This window comes from Lottia gigantea, assembly GCF_000327385.1.
Source record: "Lottia gigantea unplaced genomic scaffold LOTGIsca_4, whole genome shotgun sequence".
NCBI classification, from domain to species: Eukaryota; Metazoa; Mollusca; class Gastropoda; family Lottiidae; genus Lottia; species Lottia gigantea.
In genome coordinates, this window is record NW_008709379.1 from 2,168,144 (window position 1) to 2,195,981 (window position 27,838).

Sequence of the window (27,838 nt, forward strand, 5' to 3'; positions counted from 1 at the left end):
ATGGATCTGGTTACAGCCTACACTCATCCGAGATTCGTCTTTGTTGAATGGATATGGTTACAGCCAATAGACCTACTCAGCCGGGATTTGTCTCTAGGCCCAGGGTATGGAATTTGTTGCTGATTTTCCTTTTCAAATTTCTTTTTTAGTTATTTCTTCTATTTGAGGTTGTGTTCTGAAATGTAATTTTTCAAGTCTTTCATGTGTTCTTTCGTAATTGCCCTTCTGTACAACAAGAATCTGACGTCATGTGGAAGATCGAATATCTAGTGACCTTGGCAGTGACCTTGAAATGATAAAAGAGAAATGATGTATACAGAATCGTTCTAGGTAACTAAGCATGTCGGTTGGCAGTCAGTCGGAACACTGGCTTGTCAGAATATTGATGTGTCCATATATTAGCTCATTAATAATCAACAAATTGATGGTAGCCTACACTGAAGTCCAATGTCCAATTTCAATGGCAGACAGGCTTTTGAAGTGAACAGAAAAATGAAACAAAACCTAATTGCACCTTAACTTAAAGCATATTTTCTCGGTCAGTTTATCAGCATAGGAATTGTTCCTACAAGAAGCGCCTATTATATATTTCAACAACATCTAGGCCTGCTCTTCATTTCTTTGACTCGCCGCACCCTACATGCCTATGTAGCCTAGATTCGACGATTTGAGTGTAGACTTAGCTCTAACAAGAAACCCGAACGATGTAAATATCTCTCGTGGTAGAAGTCTATCGTTAGTCGACACAATATTTGGTTTTGTAAAATATCACACGACTCAATAGAGATGGCGGGAATTTGACGTTTGGTTGATTGAACAGACGATTGGGGGCCTCAGACAACAACTGTGAGCAAACAGAGTAAAATGAAATAGATACGATTGAAATTCCACAATTGATCTGGGTATGGAGGAACGACATCATAAAAGAATCTCAAATGAAAATGTCCGATCTTTTGAAATGGAATGTTCTGTGAAGAATGGTCGTCACAATGGCGGATCGTCTATATTTTCAAGAGCAAATATAAATCCGCTTGTTCAAATAATCCGAACACGTCTGTCAAATGTGATAAGCGATCTGTTTACATCTGCACTGGGGTTTTATTTTCAAAGAAATCTATTAATTTCAGATGACCTTATAAGCTCTCAAGGTCAGATATGAAAATCCCGTGTAAATGCTAATCTGCTTTAAGACGATTGTCACATTCATTGGAATAGTAAATTGTCGATTTTGATTGTCCCTTTGTAATCGGGAAATGCATCTTTATTTGATTTTCATTAACGGCGACTATTAAACGTGCACGTGTCAATATTCGTAAAACCCGACCATGTCCTCTCTAAATAAACAACATTAAAAACTTCCCTCCTTTCAGCACACAGGAATTTATCCCGGCTTTAAGTGCATTGTGCACAGCTGTTTCATTACTTTATAATGTGCAGATTTCGGTTGAGGTTTTTGTTGTTCATATCCCCAAAAAGTTATAAGCCTATGGGTGACGGACTAGCATAATCTTCGGCTTGTTTTCGTAACCTTATTTATATTCTGTAGATTAATAAAAATTATATTTATGGACTGGTTGAACCAAGTCCACGGGCCCTCACCCTAAGAAAAAATGTAGGAGGGCATATATGTTTTAAAAATATTTCTCGACCACGGACCCCCACTCATTTAGTTGAGTCACTGTTTATGGTGATATACCTACATGCAACTTCATTTAGAGACCTAACCAACAACTGAAACCATAAAAGCCTTCAACGAATTAAAGACTTAAAGAAAAATTAGTTAAAACAAAACCGATAATTCTTAACACACAAACTCTACAGTTCTATAGACTTTATTCCTCATAGATGATGGGGTAACTTCTTACATATCTAAAGAAAATGGACTTGCGTCAAGACCTTGACTGTACATGACACAAAACATATTTATCAGACATAAAAGTCAAATTTTAGATAATGAAAAAAGTCTATGAAAATGGAAAGAGGCATTAGTGGTAGGCAATTGCAACATCATTTCTTTGATTAGATGGTGATCTGACGCTGTTCCACCATTCCAACATTATTCGTGGGGTAAGTTGTAACTGTGTTAAGGTGCCTCCAACGGAAACATATTCGCGCCTCCCTCTCCCCCTTTATAGACACAATTTGTGATTACATGTGTCAGATTGCTATGTTACATTTTTACCCCATGGTCTGTCACAATTTACCCCGAACCCCCGGGGTAAGATGTAACAAAATAGATTGAATCCTTATCCTTTATTATTCTAGATAGAGATTGCATTTAAGGAAAGTTTGCGCAAAAGATAGTATAAATCCTGTCGTTTAAGCTCTTACAATAACACAAATTACTTTTCAATAATTGGTGTAAGTTTTTGTAAAATTGCAGAAAAATGTTTCAACTAGCCCGGTCTCCCCTAATCATCTTTATTTTTTATTTTCCAGCCTACATTAGTCTACATTTAATTTTTTTATTGGCTTGGTTTCTCAAACGAGGAAGAAATCACCCAATACGTTTCACTTCAATAAGCCCATTGGACTCAAATGTGGTATAAGGGAAACAACTCTATACAGTAACGCAAATTAAATAACATGGATTCGGTCTGTAGCGATGTTAATATCACTTTTTTGCAAATATCATTTTCCATTTAACCTCAATCAGTTAACACCAATTCTACCAACCACGACCTATGCTTTCGAGCGTCGGTCCAGTTAGTGCTGTCAATCCTACACATTATTATATATATGACTACCGGTACCGTTGGGGCCTTAAGTAGGTATTTGCACCAAGGCATCCATATAATTGTTCAGTTATTCGGCTCGGACATTCAGCTCTCTTGGCTTGGCTCATGCCAGGAATACCCCTTCTTCTAGGCTTTAATTTTCGGATTAGCTTAAATAAAATAAGAGTTTTGAATCACAACGACACAAGATGTATAATTAATCAAAGGTGTCATGTTTTCGCGTAGGCTGTATTTTCACCTTTTCTTATAACAATCAATAAATTGTATTGCGCAATCAATTCCTAGAAAACACTTCTATTGCCCAATCAAGTCAATTTTATTAGTACATGAACCATGGACCCGTGATTATGAGCGTAATAGTTAAAAACAGAATCCTCGTACCGAGTTTTCATTGGACACCGAATTCTAAGCAACAAATTAAATCACAAAGTAACTAAACTGGTTTCGGAATAAAGTGAAAGAATCGAACGCGTTCCGTCACGTCAAGCAAGGGGACATAACTCGTTATTTAGAAACAAAATGGCCGAAAAAAGCGATCAAGAAAAGAACGCCTCTCCTGCAAAAGACGGAGGAAGCCACACCATTCCATTAGAGGATGAAGATAAAGTAACACAAGAAGGACAATTTGTCGGAGCAACATTGGAGCTAAATGACAGCAACAAAACCGCGTCTGATTCGGTGACAGTCAATTTTGCTGGACCTGTGTCGGACAACAAGTCTCCAAAACAAACTACAACAACAACCAATTCGGCTGCTGGAAACCAGGAAGAGGGCAGTGGATTCAATAGGAACCGTCCAGGCTCTGTGATTGGAGGCAGAAGTGTCCAGAGTACATCAAGTAGAACGTCAATGAGACCTGGTTGTATCAAATCAGACGGAGAAACTAAAAGTTACTTTAGTTACAAGGTAGCGGTAAATACAACCTGCATGCTTTAATTGCATTTTATCTTAATTAATCTAACCCTTTTTATGCCCAATTCTTGAGTTGTACTAACTAGTATTAACCTTGACCTTAGATGTTCACATCATGTTATTATTAACATTGTTGTTTGGCTAATATGAACCATTTCCAATTTTATTATCAGTATTTTTTTTTTATACAATTACGCTTTGTTGGAGTATGTGTACCTTCATATAAGAGAATATCATGACAGGTAAATGATGCTTGAAGTTAGCAGACTTTCTTTGTTCAAGTACAGAGCCATAGCCTCCTCATGTAAGATCAATGCTTTATTTAATTTTGTTAAGACTTGTTATGTGGCATGATATTTAACAAGGAAGTAAATTTAACACATGTAGATTTACATGATTATCTTATACAGTGATGTAACCTATTTTCGTGGATATAAGGATTCAACACCAAATTTAAGTTAAAAAAACGAAAAATTTTGTTTATGTCTTATTCTACAAAATAGTTAAAATTGGTTTATTTCGATTTCCTTTATGAATCCTTCACTTTGATCCATATTTCATGAGCAACCAACTCGGCAACGGCAGCAGAATGCATCACCTATTTTCATGTACAATGTTTGATCTATAAGTAGGTCCAGAAAAACATGTTGTATGGATACCGGGTGGTATAGTTCACTTCTTAGTATTTATCTTTGATATCAATTCATTATAAATTGTGACAATTCCTTCAAAGAACCACGATTTAAAAAAAAAATAGTGACTGACAAAATAAGATATGTAGCGTGATTTATTGCTAAAAGTCACTGAAACAACATAAGAATATGGCCCATTTTGTGTTCCATAGATATTTTCTGCTGACACGGAATCCGCTAGTTGATCACGTGACTTCATTCGTTGGACTACATTCTAGCGACACTTGGAGTTCCGATTTCCGCTTGGAATTATAAGGAAATTCGGTCGATAAAAAATTATGACGTTTGGTAATAACTGAAATCCGCCATTTTGTATTTGTCAAAGTAGACATTAATACATTTTATCTTGCTTGAAACTACTGGATTCATTCTACTAGCTGATATTGTAGAGATAACACATGTTTATCAAAACAAGCAAATGCAGAGGTCACGCGAGGTCGCACATGTAAATTATTAATCATCTCCGGAAATGCACGAAAAATAGGTTAGCACGTAATTAGGTTACTTGACTGTATATTGAATTACAATGGTAATTTGCAGTTGAAATTTTAAGTAACTTCGGTCTTTTGAGGTAATTTAAGATCAGACCTCCGTATAAGATTTATCATTCATATTGAAATTTTGATTGCCCATTAACTTAACCTGTATGTTGTGCTGCATTTGTGACCATTTATCATATTAAGATATTTGTGAAACATTAGGACTAAGATTTTCAATTTTGAAACCTCTTAATGGCAATATCATTATTTAATGTAACCTTAGCTTATATGATTTCAATTACTATTGGTACATACATGAGTAAGACCTTTATCATAGCTTTAGGCTACATTAGTTGCGAAATTTAGCTTGAATATTGTATGCTTTATCAGTGCTTGGTAAAAGATTAACTTTCATATTAATATCAGTTTTTCCTTATTTTACTCCCAATTTTGCCTACAGAGCACTATAAAGTGCCTAATAGATTTGTCTTTTAGTGAAATTATTATTAGGAATTTAAAGAATAAAGATGTTCGCATGCCATCGCTTCCAGACAATTTTTAACTTTCTTTCTTGTTGTGTATATAATTCTTGTATGTTAGAATCTGAATAATGTCATATTTGAGACAATTTAATATCCCTCCAATCAAGCTTTTTCCCCTTATCTATACTGCTTATTCCCCCAATTATTAATGAAAAGGGAGGTACGGTATGAATTTTAGTTTTTCTTTCTCTGTATTTTTAAAAGTTACCATATTTATTGAACACTGGACCACAGTTCAGATTGAAGGAAGCCATGTTCCTAAATGGTTGTTAATAGATTAGACTGCTTTGCTTCTGCCTTGTGTTATTCTGAGGAAACTTTTTTATTTTCAATGATGATTTGATATTATATGATATAATTGTTATGGTCCTATGTTATGTTTCTGTTATAGGGAATGAATTTTAATATTGCTGTAGATGAATGTAGGAAACATATTAATGATGAATTGGATGGTAAATATATTGGAAGGTGGTTGCTATCTGAGTAAGTTTATCATATATAAGTAGTTTCTTCTGTATACAATACACATATCTAGACTCAGGTTTTTATGGATAATAATTGTGAAAAATGAATAGATTAGGTACAAAATGGTGTTTGAGAATAATGATATTATAATTTTCAGCATTTATAGTAAATGAATGTAAGAGGGTTGATTACCCATGTTCTATACTCATTAAAAATCCTTTTTTCATATGGAATATCTCTCTAGGTTTTCAGGATAATTCATAATATATAATTTAATATTTGTTTTATCTAGAATTGACCACTGGAATTTGGATAAAGAGAAGTTGGTAATATTAACTGACAATTCTATTTTGGTATTTAAATATAACTTTATTACGCAAGTTTTATTTGAGTTTAAACGTATAATGTTACATGGTATTGATACTATAGCTATTGGTGACTTCAAATACCCTGATTACTCTGTCATGCCGTAAGTACCTTGGTGTTTTATATTAGACTGACTAATCTATATTTGTGATGATAGTCAGTGGCAGAACCAGGTTTATGTCTGAGGGGGGGTGGGGGGGGTCGAAATATCTGGAATTGTCCAAGTTTTAAAATTAAATGAGAGTTTTGTCTTGTCCAAAGGCTATTTAGCAGATCCACAATTCAAAATTTTTCAGTGAGTAGGCTACTGCATGTAGCTCTTAAAGCCTTGTTTTCAGTCTTGGAAGATTTTTTTTCATGGTAAGCTCTTTCGTTCTGGCTGGAGGAAAATACCGAAACCATAAATAAATCTATTAAATTTTTAGTGACAGAAAACATGGTGGAATCCAGATTCGCTGGAATAAAGGTCAAGAACCAACATTCGGTCAACGCTGGAATCCCTGGTCCACAGATATCCCATGGTTGTGTTTTGCTCACCACCCTGTACTGTATCATCCTAAAGAGAACGAAACTACAACTTACAATGTAGATGATTTCTATGAGAGTTTGGTACAGGCTGCTAGTAAATGTTTTGAAGAGAAACGTCCTGGAGAAAATATCACAATTGTTGAAGGTCCAATACTTATTAACAGCTACGCTAGCGTTGCAGCTGTCGTACATAACCAAAGTGGTATCGGTTTCTTTAGAGATAGAAATGGTATTTGTTATTGAAATTGTTAAAAACCAAACATCTATTTTGCTCACTTATTTTGTGAATTTCGAAAAAATAAAACCATTAGTTATTTGTGTCAAATGAAATCATTCATACAATAATTTTCCATCATACTTGGACTGTGTTAGTTCTCAATGGCCAATTGCTTTTACTACCTATATATTAATTGAAATTAGGAGATCCTTTTTTGTAACATCTAACTTACTATCACCTTTAAACATTTATATTTCAATTAATTCTGAACTAAACTGACTGTTCTGTTTTATTGATTACAAAATGTACACAACAATTCATAGTGAAATTGATCACCAGTTCACATATTTCTACTGTATTCTATTTTAACAAAGTTCTAATACAGAAATGCCTGTAAATTATCCTACCCACAAATTTATGAGCATAAATTAGACTTTTTCATAAATATAAAATAAATATTATATTCGTTATTAATCCTTTTGTCAGAAATAAAGATTAAATTGAACAATATTTTGATAATAAATATTTATATTTTGATTATAATAACGTTACTATAGTGAAGATTGTAACATTCAATTTACACTGTTACTTGTTTGTGCATCACCATCTATTTGTTTACATTATTAATTGTTGTATTTAAATTAGATTATAACAGATCTCAAATCTACTTGACAATAGTTTTGAGATCTCTTTGTTCATGCACAGAAAAAGGCAGATTATAAATTAGACTGTGCCTTTTTTTTTGAAAATTTGATATGTGATGTTAAATGGTTAATGCAAATATTTGATATATCTTATTGTGATGTACTATTTCTTAATGTTCCTTATTATTTTTTTCTGTTATATGATAAATATGTAATCAAACTAATTTATTTTCAACTTATATTTCTTATGAAAAGAATCAACACCTCTTTTACAACATAAAACTTTTAATATGAAATTTATAAACCTTGAAAGATCCATGACATTGGCTACTTATTAGTACAACATGAAACCAGTTCTGACACTATTTATCTTAAGCAAGCAGATGCTATGGATGTATTTACCTATTTATAAAACCAATATGTTTTAATTTTCTTACATATTATTATTATTAGATGTTAATATATTATTATTGATTATATAATGTGGGTTCTATGTTGATCACTTACTGTTGAAACTACATAGGGTGTATGGCTTTTCTTGTTGGACAAACAGGTAGTAGGTTATGCACTTTACTGATATAAACAGTTCTAATGTCCAAAACTTGTTGCCTCAGATAACTGCTGATGAAAGATTTGACCAGCTTGAGCCTGACAAACTATAAGATTTGTTTAAAGATTCTCTGTATTCACTGGTATGGATGAATTCAGCCCATTTTACAGGCATCATTTTGAGAAGTCAACAAGACTTGGACCTGATTTAGTAGTTGTTCAATGAATTTGATTTCACAGACTATGCTTGAATTAATTGTTGATTTTTTTTATTTTTTTTACAAATTCTTGTTGATCTTTATGTCTTAATGTTTTTTTAAAGAGGAAAAAAGTTAAAAGATATTTGATTGCTGAAAACATAAACATTAAAGTTGTGTAAATAGCACTGATGATAAAACATACTAGTTCCAATTGCTATTTAATCTTGTACAACTTGCAGTTTTGTTTTTGTGCACATATATTGGCTTGTGTGTTGTGATGATATTTTAACAACAAAATTTGTTTTTTCTGCATATATTGGTTGATATTGTTCAGGATATTCCACTATGCATCTTATATTACTCTGAAGACTGTATAATTTGTGTGTTCACTGCATAATTTAGTTAATTTTTCACTTAATAGATGCATTTATATTTAACTGCTTTGAATTATGATCATATTTTATATTATACCTCACAGACAAAGCAGCAAAATAGTAGTTAAACTTCCAAAATAATAAACCTTCTTAGAATTGAAATGGCACATTTAACTATTTAAACTACCTTAACTTTATAATTTGGAGATCTATGATTGGTCAATATGTTAGAATCATTTTCTTTGAAACATTTTTTGACAAGAAAAAAAAAAAATTTTTTCAATGTATCAATTTCTTACAAATTAAATGTGCCATTATTGTTGAAATAAAAATTTTTCCTAAAATATCTCTTGGTTATTTCAAATAGATTTGTTTGAGCATTTCATGTTCAGTATTAGAAATTAGTTGAAGTTGTTTTATTATCATATTTTAACAAGCCTAAGCCTTGTTTGATGACAACTTTTAAAAATGTAACCCAAGGAACATTCCATTTTATGGCATAGTGCCATGTAGTCCCTCATATAATGTGTTTAAAAACCACTAATTGCTTATTATTATTATTAAATTTGAAAGGTCCATTACAATATTGATTTTGATGTTCGATATTATTAATTAGTTGTTAACACTTACAATCTGTGATTTCTCTGTTGCATAATTTTCAATAAGTGTGTTTCAATATAAATAAACCATACTTTTTGTCTGTGATTTTTCGTACTATATAATACTGATACTGTCAGGAACCTGACCTGAGCCCAGCTATTGTTGCTGAAGCATGTTTTAAAAACACAATCCCCATCAGAACTTCTATTTTTTTGGAAATACAGGCATATGCGCCCAGCCTCCCAAGACTGAGGGTACAAATGTCAAGGTTGCAATTTAAATTGTGCAAGCCTCCCATGATGCTGAGAAGGTTCTCTCCAAGATAATGGAATTGATTTGGTGCTTTTTGGAGTAAAAATGTACAAGGAATTTGTTAGCAAAGAAATGAGGGTACAGTTGGGGGTGCAAAACATTTTCTAGGGGGGGGGCAAATGTTAGTAAAAGTTTAAAGTTAGTAAAAAGACGACAATTGACCAAAATCACATGTAATTTATGTTTATCAAAATTTTATTATAAATATATAATGATTTGATAAAGGACGGTAATAGCAATATATCAATAACTATCTTAACAGAATTTGCAGTAGTCTGTCCATAATAATAATAATAATCATTGTTCAGTTTTTATCCATACATCAATCAGGATTCTCGACTACGATTGTCAGCGTTAATTAATACACACATCATATCTTTATCTAATAATAGTAAGGAATCTCCAGTGGGATGCCATGATAAAGAATGAACAGCAAAGCGACCTGAAATGACAAATTTTGGGATTAGAAACAATAGAAACTAATTTAAAATCTCCTCCATGATTTTTGACATTTAGTTGTCGAGATTGAAATATTCTCCATTTTTTCTGCACTAATTTGGGAAAACGTGCAACGGTTTAAATTTTGACAGGACTGCTTACTCATTTCTATCAATCTGTTGAGAGATCTTTTAATGTATTAAGCATGTACCACACAGGGCCTTGGTTTATAGTCCCATCTGGACACCTGTTAGCTCCTTCGACCTGACAGGGGAAACCGGGGTAGAAAAGTCCAAAGGGATTATCTTGAACCATGTCTGGATTAAAACTCTGGATGTTCAGGATAGAGAGAAAGCATCTAGGTCGAAGAGCCACCATGGCTCTTCCTTTAGAAAGAGACAGGCATCAGAACTAAAAAAATAATCTGTACCAACCTGCAGGAACATCGACAGATAAACAACCTTCTGGTGACCACATATATAACTTATTATTACCTGTACATAAAGCTAAACGTGGTTTCACTGGATCCCATTTTACACCTGAAATATCAACAAGAACATATCATACTGGTAATTTGCTACAAAATCGTCACACCTATTGCCTGTTTTGGCATAAATATAACAGGAAATAGATCATCAGCTCGTATTGCCAAAATCATTGTTCCACAGAATGAAATGAAATGGTGTTTTAAGTTTTACTTTTCTGCTTCATATTGGGCTAATGGGCTAGATTGAATGTGGTGTTGAGTTAAGCATTTTACTAGTAAGAACACTGTAGCTTTACTAAGAAAAATAGGAATTCTGCAACAGTTATCATGCATCATCTGGTTTGTGAGTAAAATGAACGATAACTTACATTTAATAGGGGCAGCCTGTATTAAAACTGAACATAATGCTAATCTTTTAATCTCCCAGATCCACAGCACACATGGCATATTATCTACAAACACAGATTACAATCAATACTGTATAATTATGATTATTCTACACACTCTTCTTACAATGCAGTACTTTAACAAATCTTCATTTTACAACTGATGCTGGAAAGGGTGTTTGTGAATAATATGAATGTTTAGATCTATAATTTAACATATTATGTCAGATAAAGTCAAACTTTTTATCCATTGCACCAATCTACTTTACTTGGATATGCTGGTGGCATTAGCATCAAGCTATCTTTAAGTGCACAGTCTAATTAGCGAGTAGCTATCTCTTCTATTTCAGCCTCTACAACTTGAGTCTTTTGTCAAACTTACCATTTCTAGTGAGCATATATTTGGTATCCGGACTAAAGTAAGCAGTGCTGACACCTATTTTAGGGTGAGCTTTATTTACATTAGGTTTGACTGTTGGAACTTCAACTGGTAATGGCTGACATTCATCTGAAATAAAACAAATATCAACATACATATTATTAATCTATAATAAACAAACATATAATATGCCCATACATCAACCAATTGCTTCATTTGATATTTTGACAAATTATTGAAAAAGATTTGATCCATGTTTTTTAATACAGGCCGTTGTGTTCTAAAATAAAAATGGCCTTTTAACCATGAAAAGTTGACTTAATTTGATCTATGTACTTACATTTACTCTGTGAATTAAAGAGTGATGCTGTAGGAGGATCTAGATCTACTGGTGCTGTAGGAGTTCTGGTTTCAATCTCTTTATACACTGCCTACAAACAAACAAACAAACATCAACACTTCAATCAGTCTGCTTAAGTCTCTTAAATCTGTCGTGTATGTTAGCAAAATAACATTGTAAATTGTCTGAAGAAATGTGTTTAAAAATCCAACAAGTGTTGTAATATCAGAATGATACAACTGGAAACCTGAAGTCTACCCAAAACTTAAAAACCTCAATCCCTTTCAAAGATAACATTTGAACTGCATATTTTACAAAACTTACCACATTTTCTGTATCAATAGTCTCAGGATGTGAAAATTCTATCAATTTCTGCCATGTTCTATTATTTAATATTCGTACCTGCAATAGACATAAACATGGGAGATAACTCTATTGATATTCGGGGTTAACCTTTGGACTTGATTCAAGCACCAATATCACAGTTTACTCTTTATCAAACTCAACTTATGATAGTGATTTGTCTCTCTGATTTAGTTTTTATTATTCTAGATATTTAAAAACAAAAGTTCACATCTCTATATCAGAAATAAACTTTCACCATATTTGTCATGATCTATAAACATTTTGATTGATGTTGGCCCCCGTTTTGTCATTGTCATTAAGGTTTGAAACACTTTAAGTAGGGAAGACTGAAGGCAGTTATTTCTAATATATCATATTTCAAATATGGTTTACACAAAGCAACTTGATAAATAAAACACAGATAATATTTATCTTTTGAGGAAATAAACTACTTACAAATATCATTTATCATAATAAAATGCATTGATCATATATAATTCTTATATACATTATATATATTTATTGAAATTCCCCCAAATTAACAGCTTCATGTTTTGTCAAGTTATAAATTCTTTCAAAAATCTCAGGGAACTACTTTTTCTCTTTGATCCCTTTTGAAAATAAAAATTCATCAAAAAGTCATTAAGTGAAGTTTTGAATATATCAAAAGGACGTTCTATATTTCATACTAGGTTGTCATAGAAACAGTATTGTTGTACCCGTATATGAAACTGCTAAGAAGGGATTGGGCGTTAAAAGGTTATTCAAATGTCTTGAGTCTGATCAAATCACTTGACTGGATTATTTAAGAGTTGGCCATTAAATTTTAAGGTCATGTTTAGGGTCAGATTATTGATAGAGTATAATAAAGGGGTTGGGAGAAGAATAGGTGTATGTTTTCTGGGGTCAGGGTAACGAATGAGGTATATTGGAGGGGTCAGCGTAATGAATGAGGTATATTGGAGGGGTCAGTGTATAGAATGAATTATATTGAGGGGTCAGGTGTGAGTGTACAGAGTCGTGAAATAAATGGGATGTTTGTTGATTAAGGGTTGAAGTGTCAAGAGAATTAATGGCCCTTACAGATTACAACTGAGCAGTTTAAATTAATATTTTCAAATTTTAATTAGAGTTCAGATTAGGGGTTCAAATTTATAAAAAGATTTATTTTTACTCCAGTGCATTTTTAAATACTGAACATTTTTTTTATCTGACCTTCTCAACCTAATTAGTGGGATTTGTGTACTTACTTGAACTCCAACTGATGAATGATCTTTAATATGCACAGTTTACATGCCTAACTGGCAGCAAAACCCATTTCATAAATCATCTTGGCGTATGCCTGAATTGAATGCAGGATACCAAGTTTCTAACTCTTATTTCTCTTATGAGCACTTATGATAGTGAGTTGTGATGATATTTGACAAATCTTTAACATATATTTGTTATCATATTCAAAAGTTCCAGACACAAAAACAGCTGATAGAAACCATTTAAACTATCATCAGCAAAATCTGGCTATTTTTCTTAAAACTTCAAGTATTTTCTTCACGCTTTTTATCTACCCTATCTATCATATTACCTATTAAGTTCTCATTTCATTAGAAATATACCACTATAAATATTAAAGTATGCTGATCTCATTGACCCACATATGTTCAAAGGATGATTAAACTTATACCAGATCAAGTTAGGTTCCATCAGGTTTTTGAAGAATATGGCAGAAATACAGTATCTCTAATTACCGGTATTAAAATACTGCTCATATCTTTAGACAGTGTTTAGACTCCAACTAATCTGGCCTTCAAGGGATAGTTTATCTACAAATCAATTTGATAGCATCAATTTGCACCATTCCAATATTCAATCAGACGTCTGTTGTTCCTGCAATTCAACTAAAACTTAGCCTTTTATGAAATCACTAATCGTAAAATATCCTTTATCACACAAGCCCCTTTGTGATTTGTGACGTCATGAACACTTAGTATTATTGGAATTGCAGGAACCACAGATGTCTGATTGAAAATGGAATTCATTTGTCCAGTAATTTAGAGTTTAAAATTCTTAGTACTTGTACTTTGTGTAAAGAAACAAAATCAACAACTAAATTTTAGAAGGTTAATAACTTAGATTCACTTAGAATATTTTCTACCTACTGGTCCTTGGTTAAGCCTCTTGATACTGATCTTTACCAGGTTTATACCCACTACCACTATATGTTCTACTTAACCAGGTAAATAATGTCATGCATAGAACCAACTGATTGTGTTACAGAAACCAACAATAGTTTTAAGAATTGATGAGAAACACTCTTTTAGACAATCATCCTTTAACTATCTTTTGTCATAAGACCCCCTGAAAAAAAATCTTAAAAATCTTAAAGTACCGTTATTTAATAGAGATTCACGTGATAATGTTTCTCAGCTCATAACACCTGAGTGAATCATAAAGGTTTATTACATTGTTTTCAAACTCAGAATAAAAGACCTAGATATAATGTTATCACCATAAAAAATGAGACGTAAATATAACGGTATATTTTGAAAGAAAATCATATATGTCTATAAAAACTGATAATGGACTGTTTTAAATAACAATAGTTGTTGAAATGTTGATGTAACCCACGTGTGAAGAGTGACAGAATGCAGGGATTACATGTTTTGAATACCTATTGGTTGAAGTATAGACTTGTCGCCAAATTTCTTTATATTTCAAATGACCCAATATATTGAAGAAGATTATAGGTAATAATTACACAATGAGGAAATCTAGCTTTTGAATTCTAATTTCTGATCATGTTGGAACTTGATAGAACAAGATTCTAAATGAAATTACTCTTTCATACCAGTACAAAGCCAAAAAGCATGGTGTATTGCGCAATAAGAAAAAATGCAGGCTTCAACAATTTGGCTAAATAACTAGTCTAAATTTCTCTATCTCTTCATACAAAATATGAAAGGGTCAAACTTTAATTAAAGCTCTTGCAAACCCAATATATGTTCTGCTTGATAAATAAAATCTAGATCTTTCATCTATGTAACCTTGTTGTAAAGAAAGTGAAAAGCAATAGGCAATAACTTTATGTCATTCTGTAAAAGGAATCTTACACTTAACCAAATAACACTACATCTACATCTGAAGCAAGTATGAACCAAGAGACACTACATCTACTACTGAACCAAGTATGAACCAAGAGACACTACATCTACTACTGAACCAAGTATGAACCAAGAGACACTAAATCTACTACTGAACCAAGTATGAACCAAGAGACACTACATCTACTACTGAACCAAGTATGAACCAACAGACACTAAATCTACTACTGAACCAAGTATGAACCAAGAGACACTTCATCTATTGCTGAACCAAGAAACACTGCATCCAATGCTGAACCAAGAGACACTATATCAACCAAAGGTCACAACATAAACTACAAAGTTAGGGAGGACTATATTGATCTACATGCAGAATGACCCTTATTCAACATAAACAAATGCATAAAATTGACCAGGATCCATTCTAGTGTTATACTCATACAAATTCTTTATAATATGAACATTCATGCGTGTTTATATCCGCTATATTTCTTAAATTCTTAAATTGATCAACACATTATTAGATGTTATTCTATATATTAATAATAAAAGATTTTGAGTATACAAAAGCATCTACTAGCTGATATATATTGTTATCAGTTGACTTAATAAAACTACTATCTATAGTATAAAGCACTAATATTTAGTCTTCAATTGTCTCTATTGACAAGTTTATAACATATTTATTACTTCCCGGAATTTTCTAAGAAATACTTATCAAATATGCCCTACATTTCAACACTTAATAATTTTGTGTGATTTGTAGCCAATTATATACCAATAAATAATCATGTAAACCCTACATACTCAGTTACTTATACAGCTTAATTGCAATATAACAATAGATATTCACAGAATATTAATCAGAGCATTCAACAACAGGGTTTTTGAAACTATTTAAACCTAATTGCAAGGATTTAAGGAAGTATTCCTCTTGGCCTTGAGCTTGCTGGATTATCTGTACATTATCTATACAGCTCAAAGGTACTTATGGACAGGATAGCCTTTGATTTTGTATTATAAAACTACCAATCGACCGACAGAATCTCAAATGCTTTACCAAAGGATATCCTGTCCACAAATACAGTCTCTGATACAGCTGGGTAGACTATTCAAGATCAGCAGAACTGTAAATGCTATCCCAGATTAGATCCCACAAGCATCATCTTTGTCATAACCAAGTAATTGACATCAAATGCTCAATCCCAATGTTCAACAGTCTGTCCTACAAAAGGACTAAAGGAGACAACATCTCTTTTATCAAACTTGAAACTATTATCAGACATTGTTGAACTTCAATTCTCTAGAAGAAAAGATAACATATATATTGTCAACATTGTTATCTTTTACAGGGAAAATTATGTACCTGGTGGGACCAACATCACAATCAGGGCTTAGTTTAAATGAAATGAAATGAATGGAGTTTTATGTCCTACTTTTCTGCACCATGTGGGCTAATGAAGACGGGCAACGCCATGCAGGGTGCAAAGAGGGAAATTTTGCCAGGACTTTCCAACTGTCGTGGGATCTTAAACGTGCACAGCCTGTAGCACACGGGGTCTCACTTTATTGTCCCATCCGAACGACTAGACGTTTTTCCATGTCAGCCCCTCTTACCTGTATCACTGACAGGGGGAAACCGGGTTGAAAAATCCGAAGGCATTATCTCAACCTATGCCGGGATTGAACCCGGGACCTTCAGGTTAGCGAGCAAGCATCTAACTCACTGAGCCACCGCGGCTCCCAGGGCTTAGTTTAAGAGGTATCGAATAGCAGTATATGAGTCAAAATAACCCCTTTTGCAATCCAATATTTCTATTTCAAATCAAATTGTATATTTTTCATGAGAATTTTCTGTCTAAGCTAGAAATAGCCTTAATAACTTGATAAGCCAAAACAGAATTTCGTGTGATAAATTTTTCGATCTAAATTGACTCCAGTATGATTACCAACGTCTGTTGAAAGAGTTCAAAATAAAGCTCATAAAATATCATGTATACCCAGCAATCCCTGTGTTCACACTTGTTTCACCAATAGATGTAGTGTCTCTTGGTTCACACTTGTTTCAATTGGTTGTAGCCATCTGTCAGCATAAACCGCTCAACAGGGATCAAATTGGAGTTCAACCCTAGTGAAGTCCGGAGTCGACACTCAGAGTTTTCGACGAGTGAACAACTGTCCCCGGGCCGACCCTTAGTAGACCTAGGGATTTTACTCTCTTGGTTCAGCACTTGGTTCAGCAGTAGATGTAGTGTATCATGACCATGGCCTCCTCCTCAAGCCTGTGATAGGTCATATTTTGAAATGAAAATTAAGCCCTCTAATAGGTCAAAATTTATCTCAGGCCATCTGAAATCCATTGGGTTCTGGGGACCCTGACCCTCACCTCGGAAAGCACCTACTATTTTTGGTTTCCTCCTCAGGCATTTTGTAGATACACTCCTGTCCATTATGTTCTACTTCTGTTGAAATTGGAGAGCTCTGTCATATGAAATTTGATGGAAACTTTATAACAATTGCTTTTGAGAACAAAATGTATGAACATAAATTTAATGTATACTAAAGTTCAAACATCTGAAAGGAAATCAGTAACATTATGTGTATGATTTGAATTTCGAATTCAAATGTTCAATTGAAAAGTTTGAACTGATTGAAAAGAATTGAATAGTAAAGACTTTCGATAGTCCATATAATGGGTGGCTAAAGGGTAAAATATTTCCCTGTATCTAAAGTATATGAGGGGTGTAATATCGGCTGTGTTACAAGGGTTAATTTCTTATATACTTGTTACTGTTATCTTTATACTAACTGTAACACCTATAACACCTGGCTCCCCTGTAGTTATACCGTTATTTAACATAAAACCCCTATTGTATGAACCGAAAGATAAAATTGTAAGGGAATGAAGCTAAATTTCAAGTAACATATGCATGGATAAGTAACTCATCAAGTGGAAAGTATAATATAACTTGAAGTTAACGTTTCATTTTAGACTTACTACATCTATATTACTATCAGGTAAGACCATTTTAACTTCAATATTAATTCTGATTTTCAGTAAAGTTTGAGATTCGGAGTTGATGTTTGTTTTAAGTAATAAAGGACTACAGTGACCTCTATTGTTTACTCTGTTGTATGACAAGAATGGAGTTACTTGAAAATAAGTTCAGAACATGTTATCTATTGAAACTATTGGATTTAAGATTTAAACATAGGACTATAAGTTTAAGCTAATTAACAATGCTAAGATTATAGTTTTGTGTGCTTGCATGTTTTAAGTGTGTGCATGTATGATTTTCTAGATAGATTAAACATGTTTTGGAGGATCAAGTTTATACTTGTTGTTCCTCATATTAATGGCCCCTATATATGTGAGGTTCTGTAATAACGTACTCCCTGATTTAGTATATCAGTGAAGTTAACTTGATTAATGGATATCTAACTTACTTCATTCAACTTCATTATTACTATAAATTATTTTTAATTCATTTAACTTTTGAAAAGTAAAGTTTTGCATTGATCAGTACTATTGGTGTTGAACTAAATACATACTTTTTGAGGGCATGATTTTTTTAGAACCCTAATAAGATAGAATAAACACTTTTGATCCATAACACAAATTGCCAATTTTTACATCTTACAAACTGTTTTCTTTTGTGTGTCTAGATATTCTTTATAAATGAAGAAAAGATCAATTAACAATCACTTACAATATAATCACTATAATTTCAAACTTCTTGCTAAATGTACCTTAAAGTTATATTTTCAAATAAAATGTTTAATAAAATTAAATTCGATGCTAAAAGCATGTAGTGTTAAGATTGAGTCTATAAGCCAGAACTTATCAAGTTTAATGCCCATGATTATAAATTCTGTAATCAACATTATGGGCAAATCAAAATGTGCCCATCCTTTCAGAACACTAAATACAACTTTGTGACCGAATATGTCAAGTGAATTTTCAGTATTCTAGATTAGAAAAGTTGGATTGACAAAAAAATCAGTGCGTAAATTTATGGTTTCCATAGAAACTATATCAATAATAATAGACATTTAGAGATATTATCAAACTGAACAGCTTATAGAGTCAAAACACAAAGAAATATAACAAATAATACTGTGGCTGATAACTTACTTTTGAATACTTTGATCATATATTCAAGTCCTAATATTAGAAAGTTCATTCCCATTACCCAGCATTCTGTCCTGATGATGTTTTATATCTGGAGAATTAATAAGATGAGATGTAGTTTAATAATTTTTATATCAAACATGAAATTGTACTTACCTTCTCATCGTAACTTCCAACAGCCAGAAATTGCGATGTTGGTGACCAGGATACTGTTTTGATTCCCAGGGCCCAATCATATGCTGAATAGGTTGATAACAGTCTTCCATCTGGATGATAGATCAGTATCTTATACTGAAAATAAAAGGCAATAACAGGTGCAAAACTTCTTAATAATAGCACATTATCTAAAAGCATGACAATGGAGAAAATATACCCTTCCAATCCACAATTCATAAGTCAAAGTATGTAAGTCAAAAAGCTACCCTGGACCACTCCAGATGAAATGACAAAATTTGCAGAACGATTAATCTGTTAATTCTGTTGCAGAAATTATAACTTCTTGGGTATGCTAAATCAATTTAAATAGTTGATACAAAATGTCATTTGTATTTAAGTGACAGAATCAGACAGAATTAAAAACAATTTGTGGACAAAATGAAGGTCAAAATGATAAGTTTATCTATATGATCAATTGATCAAGATAATGATAATAAAATATTTCCTGAAATTCTATCAGGGGCCATTTTATATTTTAATTACATATATTTAGGTATTAAGATAAATAATACATATGATATAAGGTATCACAGCTACGTGCAGGTTTGGTCTCTCAGGTATATCTTGAAGGGTGTGTAATCTAGAACACTGTAGCCCCTCAAGTATACCTTATACACCTGACCTAAATAAATAGATAAGTAGAGTTGTGTTTAGGGAGTGATAGTAATTTATATAGCCCATATGTTGAACAAATTAAGTAATATTCAGAGATAACTCCATCAGGGTTTTTATCTGCATTAAGAATAGCATAACCTTATTTTTTCAATTGCACCAAAAATGATTTGTTTTCAATTTTGGTGTTACCTGCTTAATGGAACATGAAAAAAGTATGTTATAGTTTAAAACATGTTGAAGAGACATGACTAAAACTAAGCTTATTACCTACTGATATATTATGTTCAATATATTACACAGCAAGACTGAAGTGATTTTCAGGGTCATTATCAAATGACATGATTGATATAGTCTCCAAGGACAGATCTTATACATTTAAAATATCAACCCCTGGAATTTAAACAGTACTTTATCCAACATCCTGCCATGAAACATCATAATATCATCAACTATTGATATATTATGAGAATTTATTAATAAATAAATCAGACTTTTCAACTTTTTCATTATCTAATCTAACATATTATGCTTAGTCATTGTCATTATGCTAAGATTGTAAAGAAGTTTTCTAATTTGTATATGTATCAAGGACACTGATAGCATTGATATGCATCATTCCAATTTTCAGTAAGACTTTGGTGGCTCTTGAAATTCTGCTAAACCTTTAAATCTTATGATTGCATGAACATCAGAAGTCTGGTGGAAAATTGGATTGGTGCATATCAAGATTATCAGTGTCCCCAAAACTCATAAAAAAAGTTATAAATCCTCTTTACAATCCCTTTAAATAGTGTAGTATTCACAATAATATGCAGCTAAAGCACTTTCTTATCTTATCAATTTCAGATAGAGATGCCTGAATTAGGGAGTTGCATATAAAATCATCAAAATTTAGTTAACCATTTATCCGTCCTGTTTAACACTGCCATCATCCAATCATGATACCAACTCATCATTTACAGCAGAAATTTAACTTCAACTACAATCCAGGCTGCAGGTATGTTTTTGTATAATAATTGTTACACACATTAACTTTTACCTAATATTCTCAATAATAAGTTAAAGGAAGTTTCAGGTCTTATTTAGGCTTACAAAATGCAACACCAAGTAGGTGCAGTGTGCAATGAAGACAATTTTACCAATATTACTTCAATATCATATTGTCTGGAAAACTTTAACATAAGGGGTAGAAAAAACTACAGGTAATATCTCAACCACTGCCAGGATTCAATTTACCCCCAGGTTAGCAAGTTGCTTTTAAATTGCTAAGCCACCCTTTCTCCTAACTTTCTTTATAACTAACATTACAAATATTTATATAAAAATATAATCATGACAAGTCATCCATAAAGCTGACATTGTGAAATTGGGAAAAATCATCGATCATATTTCAGAATCAGACTTTTCACAAGTCAATAAATAATGAGTCAAAAAGCCATTATCAAGAAGACAACAAAAGACAAGGAAACACTGGATAGGAGGTTCCGCAGGTTGACTTTAAATACAACCAATATGAGAAACAATAACGGTCTGACCAGTTGACCATTACATGGACAATATTGTTTTCATGCTTGATAGATTCTCACCTTGAACATTATTTTAGCCTATAATTGTATTACCTTGGAGATAGTGAATCAATAGTTTTATTAAGGAAAATCATTTTCACTGACTTTAGATATCTTGCCACTTAATCAATAATAAAAATATATTTGATAATTTCACAATTTATCAGATTTAGTTTTATAAAAAAAACTCAAAATTGAAACTGCCTTTCTATTATGCAATTATTATTTGATAATTTTGTAATGTAGTCAGTAAAATAAAATCTCAAATTTATTTTTAGGAACTGTGTCTTATTGTGTAAATTGTAAATTTTTGAAATGAGAGTTTTATCTTGAACTTTCTCAATAAATTAAGACTGTAGATTAGCAGGCAAAACCTGTAGTAAAGATACTGAGCTACCATAGGCTATAGCTGTAATCTAATTCAAAGAACAATACATTTACTTTCAAGTTCATTACATTGATTACACAGTTCATTCAATGTACCTCAAGGCACTTTCTATTCTCAATTTATCAATTTTGAAAATTCCATTGTTCTTATCAAAGTGTACATTAAATTTCTTTCCATAATAACATTGTATATTATGTAATGTAAAGAGAATGAACAGACAATGATAGAGTTAAATACCCATGTGAGGGTGTTTTAAGAAACATCATATTGTTTGATCTCCTTGGTGACTGGACACTAGGTCTCTGATAATATTGGTCATTTCCTTTCAATATTCAAACAATTAACTCATTCTTTCGAAATAACAGATAATCCCACTGACTTCTGTCAATTTGATATAATTAATGTGATCATCATTCACTGATCCTTTAACTTATTTATCAAGCTCATGTTCAATATTGATGTAAAGTTTACCTTCCCTCAGGCTCTTAATATACACAAACTTCTTAGGGTGATACAGGTAATTTCAACTGACAGACAGTCTTACAGACTTACCTTTAATTCACACTCCCAAACAGCTAGGACCCAATCATTAGGTGACCACTGTATACCAGCTAGATCTTCTGTTTCACATTCAAAATTCTAGATGAGACAATATTAATATATTAAACTTGGTATATAAAATATTTCATGAAAAAAAAATAACTTTGATGGCCATAAAAATTCAAAGGATTCGAATATCCTGAAGGCTCATCAACTACAGTTCAGAGAACTTATAAAATAAGCTAAGGCTAACACAGCTTAGTTCATAACCCTTCTTGTATAATTAAACAGTCTCAAATAAACCCATTGTATTAGAGCTCAAAAGAGTCAAATAAGTAATGAAAAAAAATATTTACTAGATGAAGAGATGCAAAATAAAAACAATGAAATAAATTGACAATGATCTGGCAATATTATTTTGAAACAGATGAGTTGCTATACCAACCTATATATATCTGATGACATAAGATGTTTCAGTCTCATATCCAATTTACCAATCTTACCTTTAATAAGGACCAGTTATCACAGGCAAAAACACTGATATAATCAGAACAATCTCTTCTTTCAGCAAGTGCCATAAATTTACCATTATTACTGAACACTAAACCTTGATTTAATGAATAAATGAAATTACACCAGCCTATTTATCATATATATTTGGGTAATTGACAACAAACAATAATATAGCATCATGAGAGATGTTTTACCAACTTTAATATTTTTAACTGATAGTTCTTTTTTTTTTAATTTCCATGTGGAATATAGGTTTGTTGGTTAAGCAAGTAATTTTCGAACAGTTAACTTACCTTTATCACATTGTTTAGGATATCTGATATAAGAGACAGATTTGGTAACTAAGGACCATACTGTTATTCTAATCTATAAGACAGGGTAGAACAACATTTGTAGAAATCATTTTCAGCAAACAATTATTTAAAGCTTAATTATGTAGAATGATAGTAATCCATTTCTTTCATAATCAAATTTTCCTCCTCCCAATTGAGCTAACAAAAGCATGCAATACAATACAATGTTCCATCTGCACATCATTACTTAGACCACAAAAATCTTTTTCACTGAGCCATAAAATGACAGAGGAACTAAACATGTTCTTCACCCTAGGGGATGTAAAACCTTATAGACAACAATCTAACTTATTATTGACAAGTCATCTAAATGTTATTGTTTAGTTTTTATGCAAATCATTCAATCAAAGCAACTAAAATTGATAAAAAAATAAAAATTCACTGATTAGATAATAAAGCAAGTATGAAATGTACTAATAGACTAAAGGCTAGATTTTTGTTTTCATTTTTTAACAATTGATCTTTCACATTTGAGAACCTTACATCATCTTTAAATGGTGTCTATTTTTAGTAACCATGCTGTCAGCTAATTTGCATACAGGTGTTGTCATCGACATTTAGACAGGATGGAAATCAAATAAAAAGAAATTTATTTTTGAATATTATAAATTTAAGTTAAATTTGGGTTGTGTCTTATATAGTAATGGATATGGATTAAATACAACTTCTTTAAGAGGGTTGACCCAGTTGTAAGTAAAGTCAATAAATCAGATTTTATCATGTAAATAATAAAGTATAAATTGATCTATGGACATGACATGCATTTTAACTTGTCAAATGGGTGAATAAATGAAAATGAATGAATGAATGAATTTTGTATCTTGTAAAGAATATTGAGTTTCTTAATTGCAAATTCAACAAATTTTGCAATTGGTACAGAAACTGATCAACAAAGTTCGTTTTAGTACTAAAGAATTAAACTTTGGAGCATTTAAACCAAATTAATATTAAGGTGTCAAAACATTTCCTGTAAATTGTAAACTGAAAGTTTAAATAAATAGAGTGATCTAGTCTAACATCCTGTTTTCAAATCTCTTTCTATTTCATTCAAACAATATTTATGACTTTGAAATTCCCAGTAAAAAAGTTAGGTTCACAAATTAGACTAAGTTGAAAAGTTAAGCTAAAAAAACTAACAGCAACAGCATATCATTGGCAACTTCCAAATCTAACAGTGGTATCACAACTTCTATAAGGTAAGAATGCTCTGCCTCAATTACTATAAAGACAACTTCTCAAAGGGAATTCTTTGCAATCATCTGACCCAAATTTTTTGTATCAGGTCAAGTAAGTTGATCAAACCAATTGGTAAGCATTACATTTTAAATTTTCAAAATGGGCAATGAATAGTTAGTTTAAATGGCTAAGTCTGTGAAGAAGTCGCTTGGAAATGTGTCAGTTTTACAATGTCCTTAGTCCAAAATATAAAAGTCTTTTGTAGGATATTATGAAATTTCATTTCGCTCTAGATTTAACTTACATTAAAATCTGATGTAGTTAGAATATGTCTACCATCAGGACTCCAAACAGCATTTACTAATCCTGCTGGCCCTTCATTTATCTTACACACCCATTCTGGTTGTTCCATAGACCATACCTAAAGGAAGATTGAGTTATCCAAATTGAATTATGGACTCCAGAATGATCATAAAAGACATAGATCACATACATCTGATATCAAAATTATCAAGCAAGAGATTAGACACAGACTATAAATATTAATGCTTAAGATGTCTTTGCTGACACAATATCTGCATGTAAATACTTAAAGGTATTAATTCTTTACCTGTACTATAGATCTTTTAAACATGGCACAGAGAATAAACCCTGAATCACATGACCACTGAAAATATAATATAAGCATATAAAGGTATAATGGCTTGGTAGATTAACTAATTTGACAATTTTTTACTAAGACAAATATATTTTAATTTCATTTTATGATGTAAGATTCAGTGATATATAAAATACCAGTAATCTTTTAAAAAAATCTTATTAGGAATCAAAAATATATTGGCATAAATTTTTTTTAGTATGGTACAGGTTAAAGATTCAGAACTAACCTCAATATATTTTATGGTATCAACACAAGAAAAGACATTTTCTATTTGTAATGTATCTGTATTTCTGATGACAAGTCTGTAATCAACTGCTGATGCCTGCAAAATAGAATTTTATGACATTTTATGGAAACTGTTTTTACAACAATCATTTTATAGGCTATGGGTCAGCTCTAGTAATAACATGTCAGATTGATGCCCAATCTTTGATTGTAAATTTCCACAACAAGTTGTGTCAATAAATTAGGGGCATGCATATCAGCTTCATAAAGGCAAGATGAGAAAATTTCTTTCTTCCAATGTCCAACTATGTATGAAATCAATGTTTTTTTTCAATTACCAGTAGATCAGAAGATGAATATTATTTTGTTTATTTTAGTTTTATGAAATTTTAAAGTCCATGACTTTTTCATTTTCCTTTTATCTTCAACACTTCATTACAACTGTTTAAAAACTCCTTTCATTTCATTTCATTACAACTGTTATACTAAGTGAAGAAACATATCATAGAACCAATAATCAAATTCATTAGGTTCTTTAGAACTAAACAAGGAGGGTATTAAATTGTTTATTACACTATAATCAACACCTAATTGTGTGGGGTGTATAATTATTTACCTAATTACAGATAAAATGTGTAATATAAACACCTCTTTACACTATTAGGTATTTTTAAAAGCACCCCACACAGTTTCATTGTACTTAGATTGATGTCTGATGGACAAATTTTTAATGAAATTGTTGACTTCCATTTGAAATGATTCAGAGTGTAGAGTTTGAGAATGGAGAGAAAAAAAGGCAATTTCAAAAATTAAAGGCCAATCAAGTCCTGCTTCTGATTCATAAATTGACATAATGTGCATCAATCATCACTGTCATTGTGTATCGTAACCATTTACTGTCAAAAGCTGTTATGAAAAATATCAGTATCAGCACCATTCTAAGCACCATGATAAGACATTACGAGTTGTCGCAGTTTACTCACTCAGTCCTACTTTCAGTTTTAAATTCTAAATCCAATCAATGAATTTCACTTACCAGGTACTTTCCATCAGGGGAAAAACGACAGAGTTGTCCAGATTGGTGAAATAACTCAGAAAAATTCATGTCTAACAAATTCAAGTACGATTTTCAACTGGCAGTCAGTATTTTAGAGAAAAATTTCATTTTGACAAGAATCAACTTGCGAAGTCGTCCATTTTGAAAACAGCGCCAATGTTGTTTTTCTGCGTGATTGAATTTGTGCCACTTAAAACTTTTAATTGATTAAAAGAATTAGATACACAATTATAATTGAATTAGATGTTAATTAGCTGGTAACGAGGCCGATAACTTTTAAGTGGCATTAATTTTGACAGGTCATGGGAGGTCACCAAGATAAATTGACCAAGCGCAACAACTCCCGCCAAAAACGGTGGAGCGCTTGTTTACATTTGTAATTAGGTGAAATAGTTCGAGGTTGTCAGAGGTAATTTATGGAGTTATAGCTTATCTGAAAAGAGGAGAGAAAAATACAGCTCTATTTTGATACATATTAAGTTCTTCGGTGTAAATTTTGTAAAGGATTACCACTAAAAGTGTTTTGTTATTATTATTATCGCGGAGGAATATGCCTTGAATGTCATAGCATGCGATGATCAAAACACGTGCTGCTATCAGAATGGAGTAGGCTGAAATTTAGCTTTAGTGTAATCTTATGGTAAGAATTTGTAATTTAAACGCTACGATATTCTTTATATTAATGAATTTAAGTCTGTGAGTGATGTTTTATTGGATATTCTTTGACTTCTGTCGTAAAGCCGCCTTGATGTAAATTTGGAGATATCTCGTGAACTGTCTGTCAGTGTCAGTGAATCGACACTGTCAAAAAAACCCAAGGAGTTTTGCTGACTCGACGATGTCAATGAGTGTTCGGTTTATTTGATTAGTTATAAATTGCAACCATACTTTCTACAATTTGTCATAGCTTTACACTATAATCTATAAGATGTAAGATATTCAACAGTATGCCGGTCTATTTTGAATAAAAAATAAACAAATGCGTTTGTTTACATTTTTCTTACCTCACCTCAAGCTCTTCTTCCTGACTCTGATATGTCTAAAATAGGATGATGATAACGCCATAAATTATCCTTTCTGTCAGTGTCATAGGTACCACACCCACTAGTACCAGTTACTGTAAGGCTAGGCCTAGAGGCATTAAACTTGGAAAATTATCGCATCAGTCCCATCTTCTCCCATTTTTGTCTTTTGACTGTCAATTTTTTTTAACAAATAGCCTACTTAATTTTCATTTATTTTAGGCCTAACATGGCTTTTCCAATTGGTCTTGCTTACCATAGTGCCTTAGCTTAAAATGATTTGA

General features: G+C 32.0%; 2 protein-coding genes across 2 annotated transcripts; one reads left to right on the plus strand and one right to left on the minus strand.

Moving 5' to 3' along the window:
* Positions 1-3,256: 3,256 nt before the first annotated feature.
* LOTGIDRAFT_228747 (hypothetical protein) lies at positions 3,257-9,411 on the plus strand (the record flags this gene model as incomplete). Its single annotated transcript, XM_009059696.1, has 4 exons — positions 3,257-3,650; positions 5,755-5,846; positions 6,121-6,297; positions 6,620-9,411. Coding segments are annotated over 4 exons (1,009 nt in total), but the record flags the coding sequence as incomplete, so codon positions are not given.
* A 382-nt stretch (positions 9,412-9,793) lies between these two features.
* On the minus strand, positions 9,794-26,681 carry LOTGIDRAFT_209597 (hypothetical protein). Its single transcript, XM_009059697.1, has 14 exons — positions 26,512-26,681; positions 25,477-25,572; positions 25,200-25,256; positions 24,894-25,010; positions 23,354-23,426; positions 23,051-23,154; positions 22,560-22,646; positions 19,380-19,514; positions 11,973-12,050; positions 11,649-11,739; positions 11,312-11,437; positions 10,912-10,995; positions 10,491-10,595; positions 9,794-10,060 (listed from the first exon to the last, which is right to left on the minus strand). Exons 1-14 carry the CDS (start codon positions 26,578-26,580, stop codon positions 9,945-9,947), a joined length of 1,338 nt encoding a protein of 445 aa, XP_009057945.1. The 5' UTR covers positions 26,581-26,681; the 3' UTR covers positions 9,794-9,944.
* Positions 26,682-27,838: the final 1,157 nt, after the last annotated feature.

Coding starts and splice junctions, on each gene's coding strand:
- LOTGIDRAFT_209597 (XM_009059697.1), bottom strand. CDS start 26,580: ATGAATTTTTCTGAGTTATTTCACCAATCTGGACAACTCTGTCGTTTT. Junction 19,515..22,559: donor TTTGGGAGTGTGAATTAAAG/GTAAGTCTGTAA, acceptor TTTTATTTTCAG/TATAAGATACTGATCTATCA. Junction 11,740..11,972: donor CTATTGATACAGAAAATGTG/GTAAGTTTTGTA, acceptor GTTTGTTTGTAG/GCAGTGTATAAAGAGATTGA.